Genomic DNA, 24424 nt, shown 5'->3' on the forward strand with positions numbered 1-24424 from the left:
CCATTAGGCTCGCCGGAAACAGGATTTAAGAAGCAGCGGTCGTAAGACCGCTGCTCCTTAACTCGTCCGCTGCCTCCGCATACGATTGGGTTGATTGACATCCCCTGCTAATCTGCAGGGGGCGGCATTGCACAAGCAGTTCACCAGAACTGCTTGTGCAATGTTAAATGCCGACAGCGTATGCTGTTGGCATTTAACGATAAAGGGCGGACATGATTTGCTATAGCGAATCATGTCCGCCCAGGGTATGATAAATCTACCCCAATGTCTGCTATATTTAAAATTTCAAAGCAAAAATTTAAAGAACCATGAAACCCATGATTTAGAGAGAGCATTTGCTTTTAAACAACTTTCTAATTTACTTCTATTAACAAATTTAATTTATTCTCTTGGTATCCTTTGTTGAAGGAGCAGCAGTGCACTCACTATTGGGGATGAACAGCGAGCCAGCACTCACAAGAGGAATATATATATATATATATGCAGCCACTAGTCAGCAGTTAGCTCCCAGTAATGCATTGATGATCCTAAGCCTACCTAGGTATACTTTTCATTAGATACCAAGAGAATGAAGCAAATTAGATAATAGAAGTAAATTGGAAGATTGTTTAAAATTGTATGCTAAAAAGTGTGTCTAGGTTTATCATAAACACAAATGTTTTCTTTCTCTTCCTTTAGTTACAATAAAATTTTTCGGATGAATCATTTTTCACACACACATAAAAAAATAATTGTTTCATCCAATAATATTAATTTAATGAAAATCCACTGTAAATGATTTATTTAGAGCAGCAGAGGAGCATCTCCACAGCAGTTTAAAGTACTCAAAGGGTCATTATATTGATAAAATGAATTGCGACTCAGCTGTGAGACTAGCACTGCTGATTGGCTCTGCAGGTCCTGAGTGGTGCTTTAACCATGTGTTTAAACCCTTTTGCGGGAGTTAAACTCATAGCTTTGCCATCTTGCTTGAGATAAAATGGCATGCTCTAATGAGTTAGAGCCTTTCATTTTATCACTATAATAGTTCTTTATAGTATAGTTCTACTGCTACAAGCCAGCATCAGCACAGAAATCTTGCTTTTTTATTGATTTATTTTAAACGAGGTCAGGACAGGCCAAGAACAAAGGTAAAGCTGACATACTTAGGGTGACATAGGAATCAATCAGCTGACAAAGACATTGCTTAATCTTTAATGATTAGTGTAAATATGAACTTTTGAAGCACATTTGTTAAAGGGACACTTGTATATCATTTTTGGATGTATACAATCGATATATAAAAATTAGAGATGTAGAAAGAGGATAAACAGTCCTCAGAGGGTGCGCTGGTGCTAGCAAGTTGATTGCAGTATTAGGAGCTTCAAAAACGATGGCCGCACTCCCGATGATAATCCGGATGGATTTCGAGCTGTGATGCAAGGAAGAGAAAAAAAAGAGAGGCGCCAAAACATAAAACAGTATCGTAGGTCTAAACAGGTGAGATTCCCACACATAATCGTTCCACCCCGTTGTGCCAAATACTCAAAGACAAGGAGGCACAAGTGGCGTGCCTCTAAGCGCGGATCAGGACTGTTCAGAGTCGCCCGACAGACACACCTCGGCTAGTGTACGTCACTCAGTGACCTCCAATGGGCAGTCGGCAGTCCAAGCACCTCTGATGATTCCGTATAGCTCCGAACACACCAATACCGCTGTGAGCATTGGAGTGAGATGGACGTGAAGCGTAGATAGTCATTCTTAGCGATAGATGGTGATTAGTAATGTTGTGGACACAGGACAGAACAGGTATAAAATAATCCGTATTTTATTGTAAAAGAAACAGCAACGCGTTTCTCGGCTAGAAAGGCCGTTTCATCAGGCTCTGTTTATATTAATTTATAGAATTGCAGTTTTAAAACTGAATCTTTTTAATCAGCAAAGACTGCATTTTTATACATTTGTATCTGTGTAAAATAATAGCAAAATAAAAAACTATCTTCCTCCTTTTTGGTTTAATATAAAAATATAAATAAATGTTATCAGCTTGCTGAGAGTAGCTTTTAATTTCTTAAACGTTAATTTAATATGTGTGTGTGTTTTAGACCTATTTGCTTAAAGGGACACTGAACCCAATTTTTTTTTCTTTCATGATTCAGATAGAGCATGCAATTTTAAGCAACTTTCTAATTTACTCCTATTATCAATTTTTCTTCGTTCTCTTGCTAGCTTTATTTGAAAAAGAAGACATCTAAGTTTTTTGGTTCAGTACTCTGGACAGCACTTTTTTTATTGGTGGATGAATTTATCCACCAATCAACAAGGACAACCCAAGTTGTTCACCAAAAATGGGCCGGCATCTAAACTTACATTCTTGCATTTCAAATAAAGATACCAAGAGAATGAATAAAATTTCATAATAGGAGTAAATTAGAAAGTTGCTTAAAATGCCATGCTCTATCTGAATCACAAAAGAAAAAAATTGGGTTCAGTGTCCATTTTAATTATTTACATCTTGACATAAATATTCCTTATGTTTTCTAGGGAAACTTTTCATGGCCTGTGGATGTTGTGTGCAGTAATGGTGTCTTTGATATTGAATCATTGACTGAAGCCCTAAGAACGGGCCCCTATGGAAGATGTGTTTATGACTGTGATAATGATGTCGTCACTAATCAGGTAAAGCTTGTTTTTGATTTGGAAATAGCATTTTCTTTAACCCATTAAGTGCGGATGAGGACCACGTGTTGTAATCCTAGGGGGGACATTTTCAAAGCTGATCGTGCCCCCCCCCCCCCCCCCTCAGCTATGCTTGATAAGAAGGTGGGGGAATCCGGGATGCTGGTGACATCACATAGCCTCTAAAACCTGGAGGTGGATGCAGAAGAATTGAGCTTGATGGGTCGTAAGTAAAAGAACCACTCAATTTCAAAGTCATAAAAAAACCAAGACTCACTGTTTGAAAGGCAGTCGCAAAATGATCTTGACAGTATACAGGGTAAGCACCATTTAAAACAAAAATAAATAAAATAAAAAACACTTTACAGATTGTAAATTGTACAATCTGCCTTGTTCCACCACAAACCATGTGATTCCTCTTCATTAATACTTCAAATCCCTGGATATGGCTAGATTGTCTAATCAGGATAAGGATATTTATAGGCGCCCCTATTCAATACAAGAAATCTTGAACGCAATTAATGATTTACCTTTGAGGAAATGCCCAGGCCCAGACAGGTTTTCTAATAAATATTATAAAGCATTCAAAGATCTTTTAGCTCCACACCTCTTGCTTAATTTTGACATATTGATTAAAATGGTAATTTTCCCCAGCACACATATCAGTTATATCCAAACTGGGTACACTGATACAATATTGAGCAACTTAAAGGGACAGTCTACTCCAAAATTGTTATTGTTTAAAAAGATAGATAATCTCTTTATTACCCATTCCTCTGTTTTGCATAACCAACACTGTTTTTACCTCTGTGATTACCTTGTATCAAAGCCTTTGCAGACTGCCCCCTTATTTCAGTTCTTTTGACAGACTTGCATTTTAGCCAATCGGTACCCTCTCACTTGTAAATCCACGGGCGTGGTCACAATGTTATCTGTATGGCACACATGAATTTACGCCCTCTAGCTATGAAAAACTACCAAATGCATTGAAATAAGGGGCAGCCTTCAAGGTTTTAAAAATTAGCACATGAGCCTACCTAGGTTTAGCTTTCAACAAAGAATACCAAGAGAACAAAGCAAATTTGATGATAAAAGTGAACTGGAAAGTTGTTTAAAATTGCATTCACCTTTAAGGCCGATCTCCCTTCTTAATATAGATATAAAAATGTCTACACAAAAATTTTAGCCACTGGCTTCAACTTAAGTTTTATAATATTATCCATGGAGATCAGACAGGTTTTGTCCCTGGTAGAGAGGCCAGGGACAATACTATTCGCATTTAACAACTAATTGACTTTGTAAAATATTCCAGTCTAGATATGGTCATCTTACCAACCAATGCAGTTTGTTCACCTAAACTGGGACTTTCTATATCCACTTTACAAAAAAATAGCGTTATAGAAAACAATGATTAATAGAATACAAGGCATATACGGTAATCCTACAACAAAAGTAAGAACCATCTCTTATCTTATAGAATGAAATTCCACAACGGGACAAAGCAGGTATGCCCACTTTCCCTGTTACTCTTTATTCTTAGTATGGAAGTATTTAGCTACCAGAATCCTCCTTGTCAGAGGTAATAAAAGAATCTGACGCTTTTGGGAAAGTCTCTTATTTCTCTGTCAACAATCAGAATCGGAAATACTTAAAGGGATACTAAACCCAATTTCTTTCTTTCATGATTCAGATAGCACATGCAATTTTAAGCAACTTTCTAAATTACTCCTTATATCAATTTGTCTTCGTTCTCTTGCTATCTTTATTTGAAAAAGCAGGAATCTAAGCTAAGTAGCAGGCCCATTTTTGGTTCACCACTATGGATAGCGCTTGCTGATTGGTGGGTACAATTATCCACCAATCAGCAAGAGCAACCCAGGTGCTGAACCAAAAATGGGCTGGCACCTTAGCTTTGATTTCTGGAGGGACTATAATAGTCTGAAGACTCGCAAGAAACACGAGTCCTCAAACTCCATCCGGAGCTTGATAAATGGGCCCCTCAGACTGTATTTTCACATCAACAGTATGCAATTTAAAGGTGCAAAATACAAAGGAACAACAATAATATTTTATAATTTTTAGAACATTTAAAGGGACACTGACCCCATTTTTTTTCTATCCTGATTCAGATAGAGCATGCAATTGTAAGCAACTTTATAATTTACTCCAATTATCAAATTCTTTTCATTCTCTTGGTATCTTTATTTGAAATGCAAGAATGTAAGTTTAGATGCCGGCCCATTTTTGGTGAACACACTGTGTTGTTCTTGCTGATTGGTGGGTAAATTCACCTACCAATAAACAAGTGCTTTCCATGGTTCTGAACCAAAAAAAATTAGCTTAGATTCCTTCTTTTTCAAATAAAGAAAGCAAAAGAACGAATAAAAATTGATAATAGGAGTAAATTAGAAAGTTGTTTAAAATCGCATGCTCTATCTGAATCACAGAAGAAAAAATTTGGGTTCAGTGTCCCTTTAATTATTGCACACATATCCATCTGTATGTAACCATGTTTAAAGGGATATAAAACAGTACTTCTTTAATAACAATTATTATTACTTCTTTACTTTAGATTAAAGTAATCATAAAAAGAAACAGATTGTGTTAAAAAAAGCAAACCACTTATTTGTTTTCTTGCAAAATGAGCTCTTAGAAATTCTCAGTCTAACCCCTGCCCACAGTTAAACAGGGAAGCAGACATCGCAAAACTTAAAAGGACGGTCTAGTCAAAATTAAACTTTTATGATTCAGATAGAGCATGCAATTTTAAACAACTTTCCAATTCACTTTTATCATCAAATTTGCTTTGTACTCTTTGCATTCTTAGTTGAAATCTAAACCTAGGTAGGCTCATATGCTAATTTCTAAGACCTTAAAGGCCGCATCTTATCTCAATGTATTTGACAGTTTTCACAGCTAGAGGGTGTTAGTTCATGTGTGCAACATAGATGACATTGTGTTCACGCCCATGGAGCTACTTATGAGAGGGGAGTGATTGGCTAAAATGCAAGTCTGTCAAACATATCTGCCACCTCAGAGGTGGTGAACTTAAAGGGATATGAAAAAAATCTGTTTCACTGTTGTAATAAAAAAGCAGTGGCTTTTAAGTAAAGGGACAGTCAACTCCAAAATGTTTATTGTTTAAAAAGATAGATCATACCTTTATTACCCATCCCCAGTTTTGCTCATCCAACATGGTTATGTTAAAGGGATCGTAAACCCATATTTTTTTATTTCATGATTCAGATAGAGCATGCCATTTTAAGCAACTTTCTAATTTACTGCTATTATCATTTTTTCTTTGTTCTCTTGGTATCTTTATTTGAAAAAGCAGAATTTTAAGCTTAGGAGCTGGTCCATTTTTGGTTCAGCAACTGGGTAACGCTTGCTTATTGGTGGCTAAATGTATATGCATTTTACCCAATTAGTGCTGTGTCATCCACAACTCCACTGTAGAGAGCAAAAGGTTATCTATATGACCCACATGGCTTAGCAGTCTCCTGTTGTGAAATGCTAATAAAAAAGCATGTGATAAGAGGCTGTCTATAGTGGCTTAGAAACAGGCAGAAATTTAGACGTTTTAAAGGTTATCAAGTATATTAATATAACAATGTTGGTTGTGCAAAGCTGGGGAATGGTTAGTGTGATGAGAGTGGGAAGGGACGTCACCGGATGGGGGCTTGGTTTAGGGCTGTTATTGTCTATGTCGCAGTTACTAAGTGAGATGTATTGTTCTAGGTGTATACTTCCATGCTCTGCAATAAAATAGCGTTGTACCCTCTATGCTGTGTCCTGCATCTCATGAAATGGTGTCAGAAGTTCTTGCCTGTGCTTCTGTTTCCTGATTGATGATGATGTCGAAGTTTACCCCACCTGAGCCTTTTGATTTTTCTCGGCCTGCAGCTTGGTCCACATGGCGTCAGCGGTTTCAGCGCTTTAGGATTGCTTCCAAGCTGGACAAGGAGAGTGGTGAAGTACAAGTTAATTCTCTTTTATACTCTATGGGCAAAGATGTGTTCAATGCCTTTGCTTTCCAAGAAGGGGAAGAATTTGACTTTGACATAGTTATGAACAAATTCAGTGCCCACTTTGTGCCCAAAAGAAATGCGATTCATGAGAGGGCTTGTTTTCACAAACGTGACCAGCGTGTGGGAGAATCTGTGGAGTCATTTGTGAGCAGCCTGTATGAACTAGCTGAATTCTGTGAGTTTGGTGTTGCTAAAGAGGAACAAATCAGAGACAGAATAGTTATAGGAATTGCAGATGCTGAGGTCTCACTGAAGCTACAGTTAGAGGCTGAATTAACATTAGATGGGGCTATTAGGATGGCCCGCCAGAGTGAACTGGTGAAAAAGCAAAGTGCTGATCTGAGGTCTGAGAGTATTGTGGATGAAGTGCAGCAGTTCAGGAGAGCTGCTAGTGAAAGGCACAGTGTGAGCGGTAGACCAAGGGTAACAGGCCCAGAAGCGGAGGAGCGCAGCATGCTCGCTGCACATGGTGCAACCGTGCCCATGATCAGAGTGTCATATGCACTGCTAAAGACAAAAGATGTAGAAAATGTAACCGAATGGGCCATTTTCAAGGGGTGTGTAAAACTGAATATATTAAGTGATGCAGGTGGATAGCGACCAGGAGGGTCAAGAAGTGTCCTTTGTAGGGTCTGTTGTTAAACGGTCTGGTTCAGATGAAGATTGGAGAGTTACTCTTACTGTAATAGGAGCCAAAGTTGCCTTTAAGATTGACACAGGAGCAGATATCACTGTTATGTCCCTTGCAGCATTCATAAAACTGCCTCGAAAGCCTCAGCTAACGAAAGTTACAACAAAAGTCCATAGTCCTGGTGGCCGCATTGATTGTGTGGGGAAATTTCTTGCCAGCTGCAGAGGAAATTCACCATGTGGGTGCATGTGATCAGAGGTCTGTGTGTTAACAACCTATTGAGCAGAAAAGCAGCCTGTGGTTTGGGCCTAGTCGCCAGAGTGAATGAGATTTCAGAAGATATGTTTGGTGAATTGGGCCTACTGAATTGCAACCCAGTCCGAATATCACTTAAAAGTGACGCAGTCCCATACAGCATTACCACTCCACGTAGAATTCCGTTCCCACTCATGCCGCAAGTGGAGAAGGAAATTCTGCGTATGAAGAATATGGGAGTTATTGAAGAGGTTGTTGAAGCAACTGACTGGTGTGCCCCCATTGTGCCTGTTGCGAAGAAAAACAGGAAGGTACACATCTGCGTAGACTTGAAAAGGCTGAATTAGGTGGTGAAGAGAGAGAGATATGTGCTGCCGACACTTGAAGATATAGCTCCGAAATTGGCTGGGGCGAAGCTCTTCTCTACACTGGATGCTTCCAGCAGCTTCTGGCAGATACCTCTAGATCCAAAGTGCCGCAAACTGACTACCTTCATTACAGGTTTTGCTTCTGCAGACTCCCCTTCGGGATATCCTCTGCTCCTGAAATCTTTCAAAGCGAAATGAGTTCTCTCCTAAGAGACCACTAGGGCACGGCAGTCGTCATGGACGACATCTTAGTGTATGGCTCTACATTGAAAGAACATGATCAGCGATTAAGCTGTGTGCTGCAGACCATTAGAGATTCCGGGCTGAAATTAAATAAGGAGAAATGCCATTTTAGTAAAACTGAGTTATGTTACTTTGGGCATATCATCAATGGGGATGGCATCAAGCCGGACCCCGATAAAATCCGTGCTATTGAACAGATGAAAAGTCCTTCTGATGTACATGAGCTGAGACAAATATTGGGCCTTCTAAATTATATGGGCAGGTTCCTTCCAGATTTATCCACAATACTACACCCTATCACAGAGTTGCTAAAGAAAGATGTTGCCTGGGTCTGGGGACCTTCACAGGAAGAATCCTTTGTGCTGGTCAAGTCTCTGCTGGGGTCTGCCCCAGTGTTGGGGTTCTATGACCCTTCCATAAAGACTGTGGTTAGTTCTGATGCGAGTAGTTATGGGTTTAGGGGCCGCCCTCCTGCAGTTGAATGAGAACAAACTACAGCCCATCGCCTACTGTTGCCGTACACTGATGGCTACTGAGTCTAAATACGCCCAAATTGAGAAAGAGTGTCTGGCTGCAGTTTGGGCCTGTGATCGCTTTCAGCATTACCTAGTGGGTTTAGAGAAATTTAGTCTGGAGACTGACCATAAACCGCTAGTCCCTCTAATCAACTCCTATAATATTGACAAAACACTCCTAAGATGCCAGAGACTTCTAATGAGGCTGCTCAGGTTCAACTTTCAAGCAGTGCATGTGCCGGGGAAACAACTGGTTGTGGCAGATACACTTTCCAGACTCCTGGTGGCTGCTGCTGAAGAATCTTCAACGGAATCAGATGTGAAGGTGTGTGTAGATTCAGTTCTGGCCTCCAAATCCATTTCTTCAGGGAAGCTAGAACAAATAAAAAAGGAGACATATTTAGATACAGACCTTCAAGAAGTTATTAAGTACATAAAAGAAGGTTGGCCCGAGAGTCGGGCAGCCTGGATGTCTTTAAGTTCTTACCAGTCAGAAAGGTCACAGCTCACGGAGCTGGATGGGTTGGTGCTGTTCCAGGACCGCATTGATATTCCTGTTAGCATGTGGCAGGAGATGTTAAGCAGGATTCATGATGGCCACTTGGGCATTACAAAGTGCAGAGAAAGGGCAGCAACGGCAGTATGGTGGCCTGGGATCAGTTCCGACATTGCAAGCCATGTGTCAAAATGTGCCTTTTGCCGGGAACGCCGGCCTACTCAGAGAAGGAATCCCTTGATTTCTAATCCGCTGCCTGCAGGCCCATGGAAGAAAATAGCTGCTGATTTGTGCGAACTGCACGGGAAAAAGTACCTAGTCGTGATTGACTACTATTCCAGGTATTTGGAGATTGCACCCTTGAATGAAATCACGTCAAGCCGTTATCACTCGTCTCAAGAGCTGGTTCGCCCGGAGGGGCATACCAATGGAGATGGTGAGTGATAACGGCATGCAGTTTGCTTCCACAGGGTTCAGTTCTTTCAGCAGAGAATATGATTTTGTCCATTCCACGTCGAGTCCACATTACCCGCAGGCCAATGGAATGGCTGAAAGGGCAGTTCAAACAACAAAGTTCATTTTGAAGCAATCTGAGCCGTACCTGGCCCTCTTGTCCTATAGAGCGACCATTCAAGCCACAGGTTTTAGCCCGGCACAGCTGATGCTAGGACGTCAGATTCGCACCACCTTACCCTCTGTGGGTGTCTCCCAGCCATCTAGCTCTATTCCTCGGGACGAGGTCCTTAGGAGGGATGAAGAGGTAAAAAGGGGCTATTGATTCTTCTACGACAGGAGACAATCTGTGAGCCCCTTGCAGGAGCTGAATGTGGGGCAAAGTGTCTGAGCTCTGTAGCAACCCAAGGGTTGCAGGTTCGATCCCCGGCGAGGTCCACTCAGCCTTTCATCCTTCTGAGGTTGATAAAATGAGCAGCGCCTTGAGACCCTAACGGGTGATTAGCCGCGCTTTACAAGTACCCAATAAATACATACATACATACATACAGAATTAAACTGGATGATGAGAAGAAATGGAAGACGCCTGCTACGGTAATGAACCAGGGTCTTATGTAGACCTTACTGATAGAGGGACAGTCTCACGTCGAAATCGAAAACATCTTTAGCCTGTACCTGAGAGTTTGGAATTGGATGCCTCAGTACCACCGCAGGTGGGATCCCCTATTTTAAGAGGGGTGCCTTCCCCTCAGCAAGATCACAGCGGGGATATGTCTTTGCCTCCAGCAGACTCTCAATCACCTTCTTCTGTATCAGAGGACAGTTCATGTAGAATTACATCAAGTGGAAGAGTGGTGAAACTTCCGGCCCGATATCGGGATTAGCACTAGTTAGAGCAGTGACCGGAAGTATGGGCAGAATAATCCCATGGTCACTGTGGACTAGGGTAGTCTACCCCGATGTTCAATTCAGGATGTAATTCATGTTGTTTATACAGATATTCTCTTTAACTTGTTATTTGTTATATACTATACAAAATTGTTGTTGTATGCTTCTTGTATACCTTGTTATTTTATGTATCCAAATGAAAAAAAAATGTATGCTTTGTCCTTTGAAAAGGGGGAAGATGTGATGAGAGTGGGAAGTGACGTCACCGGATGGGGGAGTGGTTTAGGGCCGTTATTGTCTATGTCACAGTTACTAAGGCCTAGATTTAGAGTTCGGCGGTAGCCGTGAAAACCAGCGTTAGAGGCTCCTAACGCTGGTTTTGGCCGCCCGTTGGTATTTGGAGTCAGTGATTAAAGGGTCTAACGCTCACTTTTCAGCCGCGACTTTTCCATACCGCAGATCCCCTTACGTCAATTGCGTATCCTATCTTTTCAATGGGATCTTTCTAACGCTGGTATTTAGAGTCGTTTCTGAAGTGAGCGTTAGAGCTCTAACGACAAAACTCCAGCCGCCTGAAAATAGCAGGAGTTAAGAGCTTTCTGGGCTAACGCCGGTTTATAAAGCTCTTAACTACTGTACCCTAAAGTACACTAACACCCATAAACTACCTATGCACCCCTAAACCGAGGTCCCCCCACATCGCCGCCACTCGATTTAAATTTTTTAACACCTAATCTGCCGACCGCCACCTACGTTATACTTATGTACCCCTAATCTGCTGCCCCTAACACCGCCGACCCCTGTATTACATTTATTAACCCCTAACCTGCCCCCCACAACGTCGCCGCCAGCTACTTACAATAATTAACCCCTAATCTTCCGACCGCAAAGCGCCGCCACCTACGTTATCCTTATGTACCCCTAATCTGCTGCCCCTAACACCGCCGACCCCTATATTATATTTATTAACCCCTAATCTGCCCCCCTCAACGTCGCCGACACCTGCCTACACTTATTAACCCCTAATCTGCCGAGCGGACCTGAGCGCTACTATAATAAAGTTATTAACCCCTAATCCGCCTCACTAACCCTATCATAAATAGTATTAACCCCTAATCTGCCCTCCCTAACATCGCCGACACCTACCTTCAATTATTAACCCCTAATCTGCCGAGCGGACCTCACCGCTATTCTAATAAATGTATTAACCCCTAAAGCTAAGTCTAACCCTAACACTAACACCCCCCTAACTTAAATATAATTTACATCTAACAAAATAAATTAACTCTTATTAAATAAATTATTCCTATTTAAAGCTAAATACTTACCTGTAAAATAAATCCTAATATAGCTACAATATAAATTATAATTATATTATAGCTATTTTAGGATTAATATTTATTTTACAGGCAACTTTGTAATTATTTTAACCAGGTACAATAGCTATTAAATAGTTAAGAACTATTTAATAGTTACCTAGTTAAAATAATAACAAATTTACCTGTAAAATAAATCCTAACCTAAGATATAATTAAACCTAACACTACCCTATCAATAAATTAATTAAATAAACTACCTACAATTACCTACAATTAACCTAACACTACACTATCAATAAATTAATTAAACACAATTGCTACAAATAAATACAATTAAATAAACTAGCTAAAGTACAAAAAATAAAAAAGAACTAAGTTACAAAAAATAAAAAAATATTTACAAACATAAGAAAAATATTACAACAATTTTAAACTAATTACACCTACTCTAAGCCCCCTAATAAAATAACAAAGCCCCCCAAAATAAAAAATTCCCTACCCTATTCTAAATTAAAAAAGTTAAAAGCTCTTTTACCTTACCAGCCCTGAACAGGGCCCTTTGCGGGGCATGCCCCAAGAATTTCAGCTCTTTTGCCTGTAAAAAAAAAACATACAATACCCCCCCCCAACATTACAACCCACCACCCACATACCCCTAATCTAACCCAAACCCCCCTTAAATAAACCTAACACTAAGCCCCTGAAGATCTTCCTACCTTGTCTTCACCATCCAGGTTCACCGATCCGTCCTGAAGAGCTCCTCCGATGTCCTGATCCAAGCCCAAGCGGGGCTGAAGAGGTCCATGATCCGGTCAAAGTCTTCATCCAAGCGGGGCAGAAGAGGATCTTCCATCCGATTGAAGTCATCATCCAGGCGGCATCTTCTATGGTCTTCCATCCGGAGCGAAGCGGCAGGATCCTGAAAACCTCCAGCGCGGAACATCCATCCGGCCTGACGACTGAACGACGAATGACTGTTCCTTTAAGGGTCGTCATCCAAGATGGCGTCCCTCGAATTCCGATTGGCTGATAGAATTCTATCAGCCAATCGGAATTAAGGTAGGAATTTTCTGATTGGCTGATGGAATCAGCCAATCAGAATCAAGTTCAATCCGATTGGCTGATCCAATCAGCCAATCGGATTGAACTTGATTCTGATTGGCTGATTCCATCAGCCAATCAGAAAATTCCTACCTTAATTCCGATTGGCTGATAGAATCCTATCAGCCAATCGGAATTTGAGGGACGCCATCTTGGATGACGTCCCTTAAAGGAACAGTCATTCGTCGTTCAGTCGTCGGGCCGGATGGATGTTCCGCGCTGGAGGTCTTCAGGATCCTGCCGCTTCGCTCCGGATGGAAGACCATAGAAGATGCCGCCTGGATGATGACTTCAATCGGATGGAAGATCCTCTTCTGCCCCGCTTGGATGAAGACTTTGACCGGATCATGGACCTCTTCAGCCCCCCGCTTGGGCTTGGATCAGGACATCGGAGGAGCTCTTCAGGACGGATCGGTGAACCTGGATGGTGAAGACAAGGTAGGAAGATCTTCAGGGGCTTAGTGTTAGGTTTATTTAAGGGGGGTTTGGGTTAGATTAGGGGTATGTGGGTGGTGGGTTGTAATGTTGGGGGGGGGGTATTGTATGTTTTTTTTTACAGGCAAAAGAGCTGAAATTCTTGGGGCATGCCCCGCAAAGGGCCCTGTTCAGGGCTGGTAAGGTAAAAGAGCTTTTAACTTTTTTAATTTAGAATAGGGTAGGGAATTTTTTATTTTGGGGGGCTTTGTTATTTTATTAGGGGGCTTAGAGTAGGTGTAATTAGTTTAAAATTGTTGTAATATTTTTCTTATGTTTGTAAATATTTTTTTATTTTTTGTAACTTAGTTCTTTTTTATTTTTTGTACTTTAGCTAGTTTATTTAATTGTATTTATTTGTAGCAATTGTGTTTAATTAATTTATTGATAGTGTAGTGTTAGGTTAATTGTAGGTAATTGTAGGTAGTTTATTTAATTAATTTATTGATAGGGTAGTGTTAGGTTTAATTATATCTTAGGTTAGGATTTATTTTACAGGTAAATTTGTTATTATTTTAACTAGGTAACTATTAAATAGTTCTTAACTATTTAATAGCTATTGTACCTGGTTAAAATAATTACAAAGTTGCCTGTAAAATAAATATTAATCCTAAAATAGCTACAATGTAATTATAATTTATATTGTAGCTATATTAGGATTTATTTTACAGGTAAGTATTTAGCTTTAAATAGGAATAATTTATTTAATAAGAGTTAATTTATTTCGTTAGATGTAAATTATATTTAAGTTAGGGGGGTGTTAGTGTTAGGGTTAGACTTAGCTTTAGGGGTTAATACATTTATTAGAATAGCGGTGAGGTCCGCTCGGCAGATTAGGGGTTAATAATTGAAGGTAGGTGTCGGCGATGTTAGGGAGGGCAGATTAGGGGTTAATACTATTTATGATAGGGTTAGTGAGGCGGATTAGGGGTTAATAACTTTATTATAGTAGCGCTCAGGTCCGCTCGGCAGATTAGGGGTTAATAAGTGTAGGCAGGTGTCGGCGACGTTGAGGGGGGCAGATTAGGGGTTAATAAATATAATATAGGGGTCGGCGATGTTAGGGCAGCAGATTAGGGGTACATAGGGATAACGTAGGTTGCGGCGGTTTACGGAGCGGCAGATTAGGGGTTAAAAAAAATGCAGGGGTCAGCGATAGCGGGGGCGACAGATTAGAGGTTAATAAGTGTAAGGTTAGGGGTGTTTAGACTCGGGGTTCATGTTAGAGTGTTAGGTGCAGACGTAGGAAGTGTTTCCCCATAGGAAACAATGGGGCTGCGTTAGGAGCTGAACGCTGCTTTTTTGCAGGTGTTAGGTTTTTTTTCAGCTCAAACAGCCCCATTGTTTCCTATGGGAGAATCGTGCACGAGCACGTTTTTGAGGCTGGCCGCGTCCGTAAGCAACTCTGGTATCGAGAGTTGCATTTGCGGTAAAAATGCTCTACGCTCCTTTTTTGGAGCCTAACGCAGCATTTGTTTGAACTCTCGATACCAGAGTTAAATTTATGGTGCGGCCAGAAAAAAGCCCGCGGAGCGTTAACAGCCCTTCTACCGCCAAACTCCAAATCTAGGCCTAAGTGAGATGTATTGTACTAGGTGTATACTTCCATGCTCTGCAATAAAATAGTGTTGTACCCTCTATGCTGTGTCCTGCATCTCATGACAGGTAGTAAAGCCATTATTTATCTTTTTAACAATAACAATTTTGGTGTTGACTGTCCCTTTAATAGAAATCATTGCAATAAATATTATTCATAATTTGAAATAGATTGTACCTTTTATTTCCATTACTGCCTGTTACAGTCCTACAAGGCATATCTAGATTAATGTCATAAAACCTTTAGTATAGCATGAGCTGGTTTACTATTAAGTGAATACTAGATAAACAGGAAGTCAGTAATTTGTTTGCTGTTTTTACACAATCTTTTTATGTTTACTTTGATTTAACATATTTGTTTTTTATAAAAGAGCACTGTTTAATATCCCTTTAAAACGCATTCTGGATTAAATTGTTTGGGAAGGGCAAGGGGCTGCACAAGCAATTGCTTCTGCAGTCTTAAAGGGACAGTCAACCCAAAATCATTTCTGAGTGATACATATTCATTTACAAACGATTATTATTGACCAATGTAGCCCAATGTTCTCGTGTTTTGCGCATGCGCAATGCACCGATTTTATTCAAGTGGGAACGTTTGAATCAGGCACTCTCAGTATCCTAGCGGTTTCCTATGTGAGACGTACCTGTTAGCTTGTTGTCAGTGTCGATCTGTCCCAGAGCTGTTCCCAGATTGGACTGTAAGGAAAATTTTTAATAAAATTGGCGCATTGCGCATGTGCAAAACACGTGAACGTGTAGGATAAAAAACTTTCTTACGACCACAGGCAGATGACGAAATAGGGGAGGGGCAGAAAGACATTTGCAAAAGAGAAAAAAAGAATTTGTAAGTCATTTTACTTTAAAACGATTTAGATTAGAACATTGGGCTATATTGGTCAATAATAATTGTTTGTAAATGAATATGTATCACTCAAACGATTTTGGGTTGACTCCCTTTAAATTTCAGTAGCAGATGCTGCCTCACACACCTTGAACGCACACTGACTAGTTCCCTGCCTGGGAACATTTTCTGTCCAGAGTATGATAAATGATGCTCAAATTAACTCAATTGTTCATTACTATATTATATTATATTATCACCTTGAAATCACCATCTGTTCATGTAAAATAGCTTGTTCATTAAAAAGATAAAAAATAATAATGATAATTTCTTTGTATTTTTATCACAGGTTGTTAACATGGAATTTGAAGGAGGGCTGACTGCGGCTTTCACCATGATTGCTTTTACCAAAGATATGGGTGCTAGAAGCACAACCGTCTATGGTTCAAAGGTAAATGCAAACAAGTTTTTGTATACAGGAATTCTTTGACACCTATATCTACACTGCTAAATGATTCATTATTTAAGCAATAATGTGCTAACATTTGAATTAATATACTTTTGAAGTCAGTAATGCTGATTGATATTCCTCTTATTTATATGTAATATTTCTCTTGTAAGGTGTATCCAGTCCACGGATCATCCATTACTTGTGGGATATTCTCCTTCCCAACAGGAAGTTGCAAGAGGATCACCCACAGCAGAGCTGCTATATAGCTCCTCCCCTTACTGCCATACCCAGTCATTCTCTTGCAAACTCTCAACATAGCTGGAGGTAGTAAGAGGAAAGTGGTATAATATAGTTAGTTTTTTCTTCAATCAAAAGTTTATTGTTTTTAAATAGTACCGGAGTTGTACTATTTTATCTCAGGCAGCATTTAGAAGAAGAATCTGCCTGCGTTTTCTATGATCTTAGCAGAAGTAACTAAGATCCACTGCTGTTCTCACATATGTCTGAGGAGTGAGGTAACTTCAGAGGGAGAATAGCGTGCAGGGTATCCTGCAATAAGGCATGTGCAGTTTTAAGTTTTTCTAGGGATGGAATTTGCTAGAAAATGCTGCTGATACCGGATTAATGTAAGTTAAAGCCTAAATACAGTGATTTAATAGCGACTAGTATCAGGCTTGCTATCAGAGGTATATACTCTGCTTAATGTGCAATATAAAACGTTTGCTGGCATGTTTAATCGTTTTTATATATGCTTTGGTGATGAAACTTATTGGGGCCTAGTTTTTTCCACATGGCTGGCTTGATTTTTGCCTAGAAACAGTTTCCTGAGGCTTTCCACTGTTGTAATATGAGTGGGAGGGGCCTATTTTAGCGCTTTTTTGCGCAGTTAAAATTACAGACAGAGACATACAGCTTTCCTCAGCAGTCCCCTGCATGCTATAGGACATCTCTGAAGGGCTCAAAAGACTTCAAAAATCGTTTTTTGAGGAAGGTAAAGCCACAGTGGAGCTGTGGCAGTTTGCTATGACTGTTTAAAAACGTATATTTTGTTTTGTTAATTCGTTTTTTGTATTAAGGGGTTAATCATCCATTTGCAAGTGGGTGCAATGCTCTGCTAACTTGTTACATACACTGTAAAAATTTCGTTAGTTTAACTGCCTTTTTTCACTGTTATTTCAAATTTTGGCAAAATTTGTTTCTCTTAAAGGCACAGTAACGTTTTTTATATTGCTTGTTAACTTATTTAAAGTGTTTTCCAAGCTTGCTAGTCTCATTGCTAGTCTGTATAAACATGTCTGACATAGAGGAAACTCCTTGTTCATTATGTTTAAAAGCCATGGTGGAACCCCATAGGAGAATGTGTACTAAATGTATTGATTTCACTTTAAACAGTAAAGATCAGTTGTTATCTTTAAAAGAATTATCACCAGAGGATTCTGACGAGGGGGAAGTTATGCTGACTAACTCTCCCCACGTGGCGGATCCTTTGACTCCCGCTCAAGGGACTCACGCAAAAATGGCGCCAAGTACATCAAAGACACCCATAGCGATTACTTTGCAGGACATGGCGGCAATCATGGATAATACCCTGTCAGCGGTATTAGCCAGACTGCCTGAATTCAGAGGAAAGCGCGATAGCTCTGGGGTTAGACGTAATACAGAGCGCGTAGATGCCTTAAGGCCCATGTCTGATACTGCGTCACAATATGCAGAAGCTGAGGAGGGAGAGCTTCAGTCTGTGGGTGACATTTCTGATTCAGGGAAACCTGATTCAGATATTTCTACTTTTAAATTTAAGCTTGAGAACCTCCGTGTATTGCTTGGGGAGGTGTTAGCTGCTCTGAATGACTGTGACACAATTGCAGTACCAGAGAAATTGTGTAGATTGGATAAATACTTTGCAGTGCCGGCGTGTACTGATGTTTTTCAAATACCTAAAAGGTTTACAGAAATTATTAATAAGGAGTGGGATAGACCCGGTTTGCCGTTTCCCCCCCCTCTCCTATTTTTAGAAAAATGTTTCCAATAGATGCCACCACATGGGACTTATGGCAAACGGTTCCTAAGGTGAAGGGAACAGTTTCTACTTTATCAAAGCGTACCACTATCCCTGTCGAGGACAGTTGTGCTTTTTCAGATCCAATGGATAAAAAATTAGAAGGTTACCTTAAGAAAATGTTTATTCAACAAGGTTTTATCCTGCAGCCCCTTGCATGCATTGCGCCTGTCACGGCTGCTGCGGCGTTCTGGTTTGAGTCTCTGGAAGAGGCCTTTCAGACAGCTACTCCATTGACTGAAATACTTGACAAGCTTAGAACACTTAAGCTAGCTAATTCCTTTGTTTCTGATGCCATTGTTCATTTGCCAAAAATAACGGCTAAGAATTCTGGATTCGCCATCCAGGCGCGTAGGGCGCTATAGCTTAAATCTTGGTCAGCTGACGTGACTTCAAAGTCTAAATTACTTAGCATTCCCTTCAAGGGGCAGACCCTATTTGGGCCTGGTTTGAAGGACATTATTGCTGACATCACTGGAGGTAAGGGTCATACTCTTCCTCAGGATAGGGCCAAATCAAAGACCAAACAGTCTAATTTTCGTGCCTTTCGAAACTTCAAGGCAGGTGCAGCATCAATTTCCTCTACTTCAAAACAAGAGGGAACTTTTGCTCAATCCAAGCCGGGCTGGAAACCTTACCAGTCCTGGAACAAAGGCAAACAGGCCAGAAAGCCCGCTGCTGCCTCTAAGACAGCATGAAGGAACGGCCCCCTATCCGGCAACGGATCTAGTAGGGGGCAGACTTTCTCTCTTCGCCCAGGTGTGGGCAAGAGATGTTCAGGATCCCTGGGCGTTGGAGCTCATATCTCAGGGATATCTTCTGGACTTCAAAGCTTCCCCCCCTCAAGGGAGATTTCACCTTTCAAGATTATCTGCAAACCAGATAAAGAAAGAGGCATTCTTACGCTGTGTGCAAGACCTCCTAGTTATGGGAGTGATCTGTCCAGTTCCACTGACGGAACAGGGACAGGGATTTTATTCAAATCTGTTTGTGGTTCCCAAAAAAGAGGGAACCTTCAGACCCATTTTGGATCTAAAGATCTTAAACAAATTCTTCAGAGTTCCATCGTTCAAAATGGAAACTATTCGGACCATCCTACCTATGATCCAGGAGGGTCAGTATATGACCACAGTGGATTTGAAGGATGCTTACCTTCACATACCGATTCACAAAGATCATCATCGGTTCCTAAGGTTTGCCTTCCTAGACAGGCATTACCAATTTGTGGCTCTTCCCTTCGGGTTAGCTACAGCTCCAAGAATCTTTACAAAGGTTCTGGGATCGCTTCTGGCGGTTCTAAGACCGTGAGGTATATCAGTGGCCCCTTATCTAGACGACATCCTGATACAGGCGTCAAGCTTTCAGATTGCCAAGTCACATACGAAAATTGTTCTGGCATTTCTCAGGTCACACGGGTGGAAGGTGAACGAGGAAAAGAGTTCTCTATCCCCACTCACAAGAGTCTCCTTCCTAGGGACTCTATAGATTCTGTAGAAATGAAGATTTACCTGACAGAATCCAGGTTATCAAAGCTTCTAAAATCTTGCCGTATTCTTCATTCTATTCCGCGCCCTTCGGTGGCTCAGTGTATGGAAGTAATCGGCTTGATGGTAGCGGCGATGGACATAGTGTCATTTGCGCGCCTACATCTCAGACCGCTGCAACTATGCATGCTCAGTCAGTGGAATGGGGATTACCTCTGCTAAATCTGGATCAAGAGACCAGAGATTATCTTCTCTGGTGGCTATCCCGGGTCCATCTGTCCAAGGGTATGACCTTTCGCAGGCCAGATTGGACAATTGTAACAACAGATGCCAGCCTTCTAGGTTGGGGTGCAGTCTGGAATTCCCTAAAGGCTCAGGGATCGTGGACTCAGGAGGAGAAACTCCTCCCAATAAATATTCTGGAGTTAAGAGCAATATTCAATGCTCTTCTAGCTTGGCCTCAGTTAGCAACCCTGAGGTTCATCAGATTTCAGTCAGACAACATCACGACTGTGGCTTACATCAATCATCAAGGGGGAACCAGGAGTTCCCTAGCGATGCTGGTAGTCTCCAAGATAATTCACTGGGCAGAGACTCACTCTTGCCACCTATCAGCAATCCATATCCCAGGTGTAGAGAACTGGGAGGCGGATTTTCTAAGTCGTCAGAATTTTCATCCGGAGGAGTGGGAACTCCATCCGGAGGTGTTTGCTCAATTGGTTCATTGTTGGGGCGAACCAGAACTGGATCTCATGGCGTCTCGCCAGAACGCCAAGCTTCCTTGTTATGGATCCAGGTCCAGGGACCCAGAAGCGGCGCTGATAGATGCTCTAGCAGCACCTTGGTTCTTCAACCTGGCTTATGTGTTTCCACCGTTTCCTCTGCTCCCTCGACTGATTGCCAAAATCAAACAGGAGAGAGCATCAGTGATCTTGATAGCGCCTGCGTGGCCACGCAGGACCTGGTATGCAGACCTAGTGGACATGTCATCCTTTCCACCATGGACCCTGCCTCTGAGACAAGACCTTCTACTACAAGGTCCTTTCAATCATCCGAATCTAATTTCTCTGAGACTGACTGCATGGAGATTGAACGCTTGATTTTATCAAAGCGTGGCTTCTCCGAGTCAGTCATTGATACCCTAATACAGGCACGAAAGCCTGTCACCAGGGAAATCTACCATAAGATATGGCGTAAATACCTTTATTGGTGTGAATCCAAGAATTACTCATGGAGTAAGGTTAGGATTCCTAGGATATTGTGTTTTCTCCATGAGGGTTTGGAAAAAGGATTATCAGCTAGTTCTTTAAAGGGACAGATTTCTGCTCTGTCTATTCTTTTGCACAAGCGTCTGGCAGAAGTTCCAGACGTTCAAGCTTTTTGTCAGGCTTTGGTTAGAATTAAGCCTGTGTTTAAACCTGTTGCTCCCCCATGGAGCTTAAACTTGGTTCTTAAAGTTCTTCAAGGGGTTCCGTTTGAACCCCTTCATTCTATTGATATCAAACTTTTATCTTGGAAAGTTTTGTTTTTGATGGCTATTTCCTCGGCTCGTAGAGTCTCTGAGTTATCTGCTTTACAATGTGATTCTCCTTATCTGATTTTCCATTCAGATAAAGTAGTTCTGCGTACAAAACCTGGGTTTTTACCTAAGGTGGTTTCTAACAAGAATATCAATCAAGAGATTGTTATTCCATCATTGTGTCCTAATCCTTCTTCAAAGAAGGAACGTCTTTTACATAATCTGGACGTGGTCCGTGCTTTGAAGTTTTACTTACAAGCTACTAAAGATTTTCGTCAAACATCTTCGCTGTTTGTTGTTTACTCTGGACAGAGGAGAGGTCAAAAGGCTTCGGCAACCTCTCTTTCTTTTTCGCTTTGGAGCGTAATACGCTTAGCCTATGAGACTGCTGGAAAGCAGCCCCCTGAAAGGATTACAGCTCATTCTACTAGAGCTGTGGCTTCCACCTGGGCCTTTAAAAATGAGGCTTCTGTTGAACAGATTTGCAAGGCGGCGACTTGGTCTTCGCTTCATACCTTTTCAAAATTTTACAAATTTGATACTTTTGCTTCTTCGGAGGCTATTTTTGGGAGAAAGGTTCTACAGGCAGTGGTTCCTTCCATTTAAGCCTGCCTTGTGCCTCCCTTCATCCGTGGTATTGGTATCCTACAAGTAATGGATGATCCATGGACTGGATACACCTTACAAGAGAAAACATAATTTATGCTTACCTGATAAATTTATTTCTCTTGTAGTGTATCCAGTCCACGGCCCGCCCTGTCCTTTAAGGCAGGTCTAAATTTTAAACTACAGTCACCACTGCACCCTATGGTTTATCCTTTCTCGGCTTGTTTCGGTCGAATGACTGGATATGGCAGTTAGGGGAGGAGCTATATAGCAGCTCTGCTGTGGGTGATCCTCTTCCAACTTCCTGTTGGGAAGGAGAATATCCCACAAGTAATGGATGATCCGTGGACTGGATACACCACAAGAGAAATAAATGTATCATGTAAGCATAAATTATGTTTTTTAACTTGAAAACATTTTTAAGTTTTAGTGCTCAACATTGTCACTTATCATACATAGAACATATAAACTACTTACTACATATATAACAAAATAATTTAGGGTTCGATTCTAAAAACTCACTGGAACAGCCCTCATGTGAGTGGTGAGATGTCTCCCGTAAAAATATTGAGAGCTCTCTGCTATGTAAGTGTTCACAATGGAAGTCGAAATGCACAGGGAGAACCCAGCGTTTGTTTAATCTTTAATATCATGCCTAAAAGAAATGGCATAATCTAAAAAGGCATAATAAAAAGACAGTTCAATAATACTTTGAATTTCAAAAAAGCAGTATTTTGTTTTGAGGGGTCTGATATATTAATATTATCAGTTATTTGTAGAGCACCAACAGATTCAGCAACAGATTTACTTTAATTTCTCCATCCTCTATATCACATGACAGTGGTCAGCCAACCAAAGACTTGTATACCTATATGAGCTGTGAACTTTTGCATCAGAAAATGTTTATATAAAAAAAGACTGAGCAGTTGTCCCTTTTCAATTGTTTTTTATTGTTTTTTTTCCCTACCCCTCCCCCCCACCCTCTAGCTCTTTTACAGACATAGGTTTCTGTCAGACTCCAACATCCAAATCAAAGATGAGATGTATGACCTGTGATGAAACCATAGAGCAGAGCTTTCCAAACTTTTCATGTTGGTGACACACTTTTTAGACCTCATTTTGCGACACAGTAATTCAGTTGTACTAGCAAACAGGAGGTTAAACTAACTTGTTTTAAGAGATACGGACACATACATACATTATATAATAACAAAATGTATTTACAAGTAACAGTAAGTATGCACCAGAATAAAAAAAACTTTTAATAACACCAATAGCTACTTAATATTTTAATGGGATGTGTGAGGTTGATGGGATGAACACAGTTTCTGAATATTTGGTGGAATATTAGATAAAGGCACTCGCATTTCATCATCAAGCATTTTTAAGCTTCCACTTCCTATCCATATATCAAGAGCAGGAGCAGCAATGCAATACTGGGAGCTAGCTGCAAAAAAAAAGGAACAACAACACTGACTTCAGCTCAGCGTTTAAGCTGCTGCCCTCAGAGCTCTGCGACTACTGACTACTGCTCGCGCTGCAAACACACTACTATCCCACTCACTGACTACACATGCAGTCAGGAGCCGATTGAGGAGACTACACGTGCAGTCAGGAGCCAATGTGCCACCAAAGCCGCCAATGGGAATAGTTTCAGTTCCCGCTAAGCTGCGCCAATAGGTTAAGATGATTTGTGACCCACTAGGTATCAATCACGTGTCAACCACGTGATATGTGTAGCAGGCAGGAGGAAAGTTGGAAACCAAAAAAAAATGTAAAAAGAATTTAAATTCAAAAAATATTTGTGCTGAAGCAGGGACACACCTACACACTGCCGCTGACACACTAATGTGTCACGACACACAGTTTGGAAAGCACTGCCATAGAGGTTGATAATCAAAGGGACATGACACTCAACATTTTTCTTTCATGATTCAGATAGAGGGAACGATTTATCACGGCCCAAATGGGGCCGTATACACCTGATACTGCACGAGCCTTCAGGCTCACTGGAAACAGGAGTTAAGAAGCTGCGGTCTTAAGAACGCTGCCCCTTAACTTGTCCATCTGCTTTGAGGCAGCGGACAGCAATCCGCCCGATCGTATATGATCGGGTTGATTGACACCCCCTGCTATCGGCTGATTGGCCGCGAATGTGCAGGGCCCGGGGCGGCATTGCATAAGCATTTCTAGTGAAATGCTTGTGCGATGATAATACGCTGTCGGCATTTATCGATGTGTGGGGGACATGATCGCTACAGCGGATCATGTCCGTTCGCACTTTCATAAATCGGCCCCAGAGAATAAAATTTCAAAAAATGTTTCCAAATTACTTCTATTAGCAGATTTGCTTTGTTCTCATGTTATTCTCTGTTGCAGATATATCTAGATATATAGTGTAGGAAATAGTGCTGCTATCTAGTGCTAATTTATAACATTGTT

The 24424-nt window shown here is 40.9% G+C and overlaps 1 protein-coding gene across 1 annotated transcript in view; it reads left to right on the forward strand.

Moving 5' to 3' along the window:
• Positions 1 to 24424, forward strand: part of LOC128638464 (uncharacterized) — a 665546-nt gene that overhangs the window by 440919 nt on the left and 200203 nt on the right. The window contains exons 12-13 of the mRNA XM_053690421.1: positions 2524 to 2658; positions 16216 to 16317. Of these exons, the coding sequence (XP_053546396.1) occupies positions 2524 to 2658; positions 16216 to 16317 (237 nt within the window). The remainder of the gene's footprint in view (positions 1 to 2523; positions 2659 to 16215; positions 16318 to 24424) is intronic.

The sequence above is a fragment of the Bombina bombina genome, chromosome 8, assembly GCF_027579735.1.
Source record: "Bombina bombina isolate aBomBom1 chromosome 8, aBomBom1.pri, whole genome shotgun sequence".
Lineage (NCBI taxonomy): Eukaryota > Metazoa > Chordata > Amphibia > Anura > Bombinatoridae > Bombina > Bombina bombina.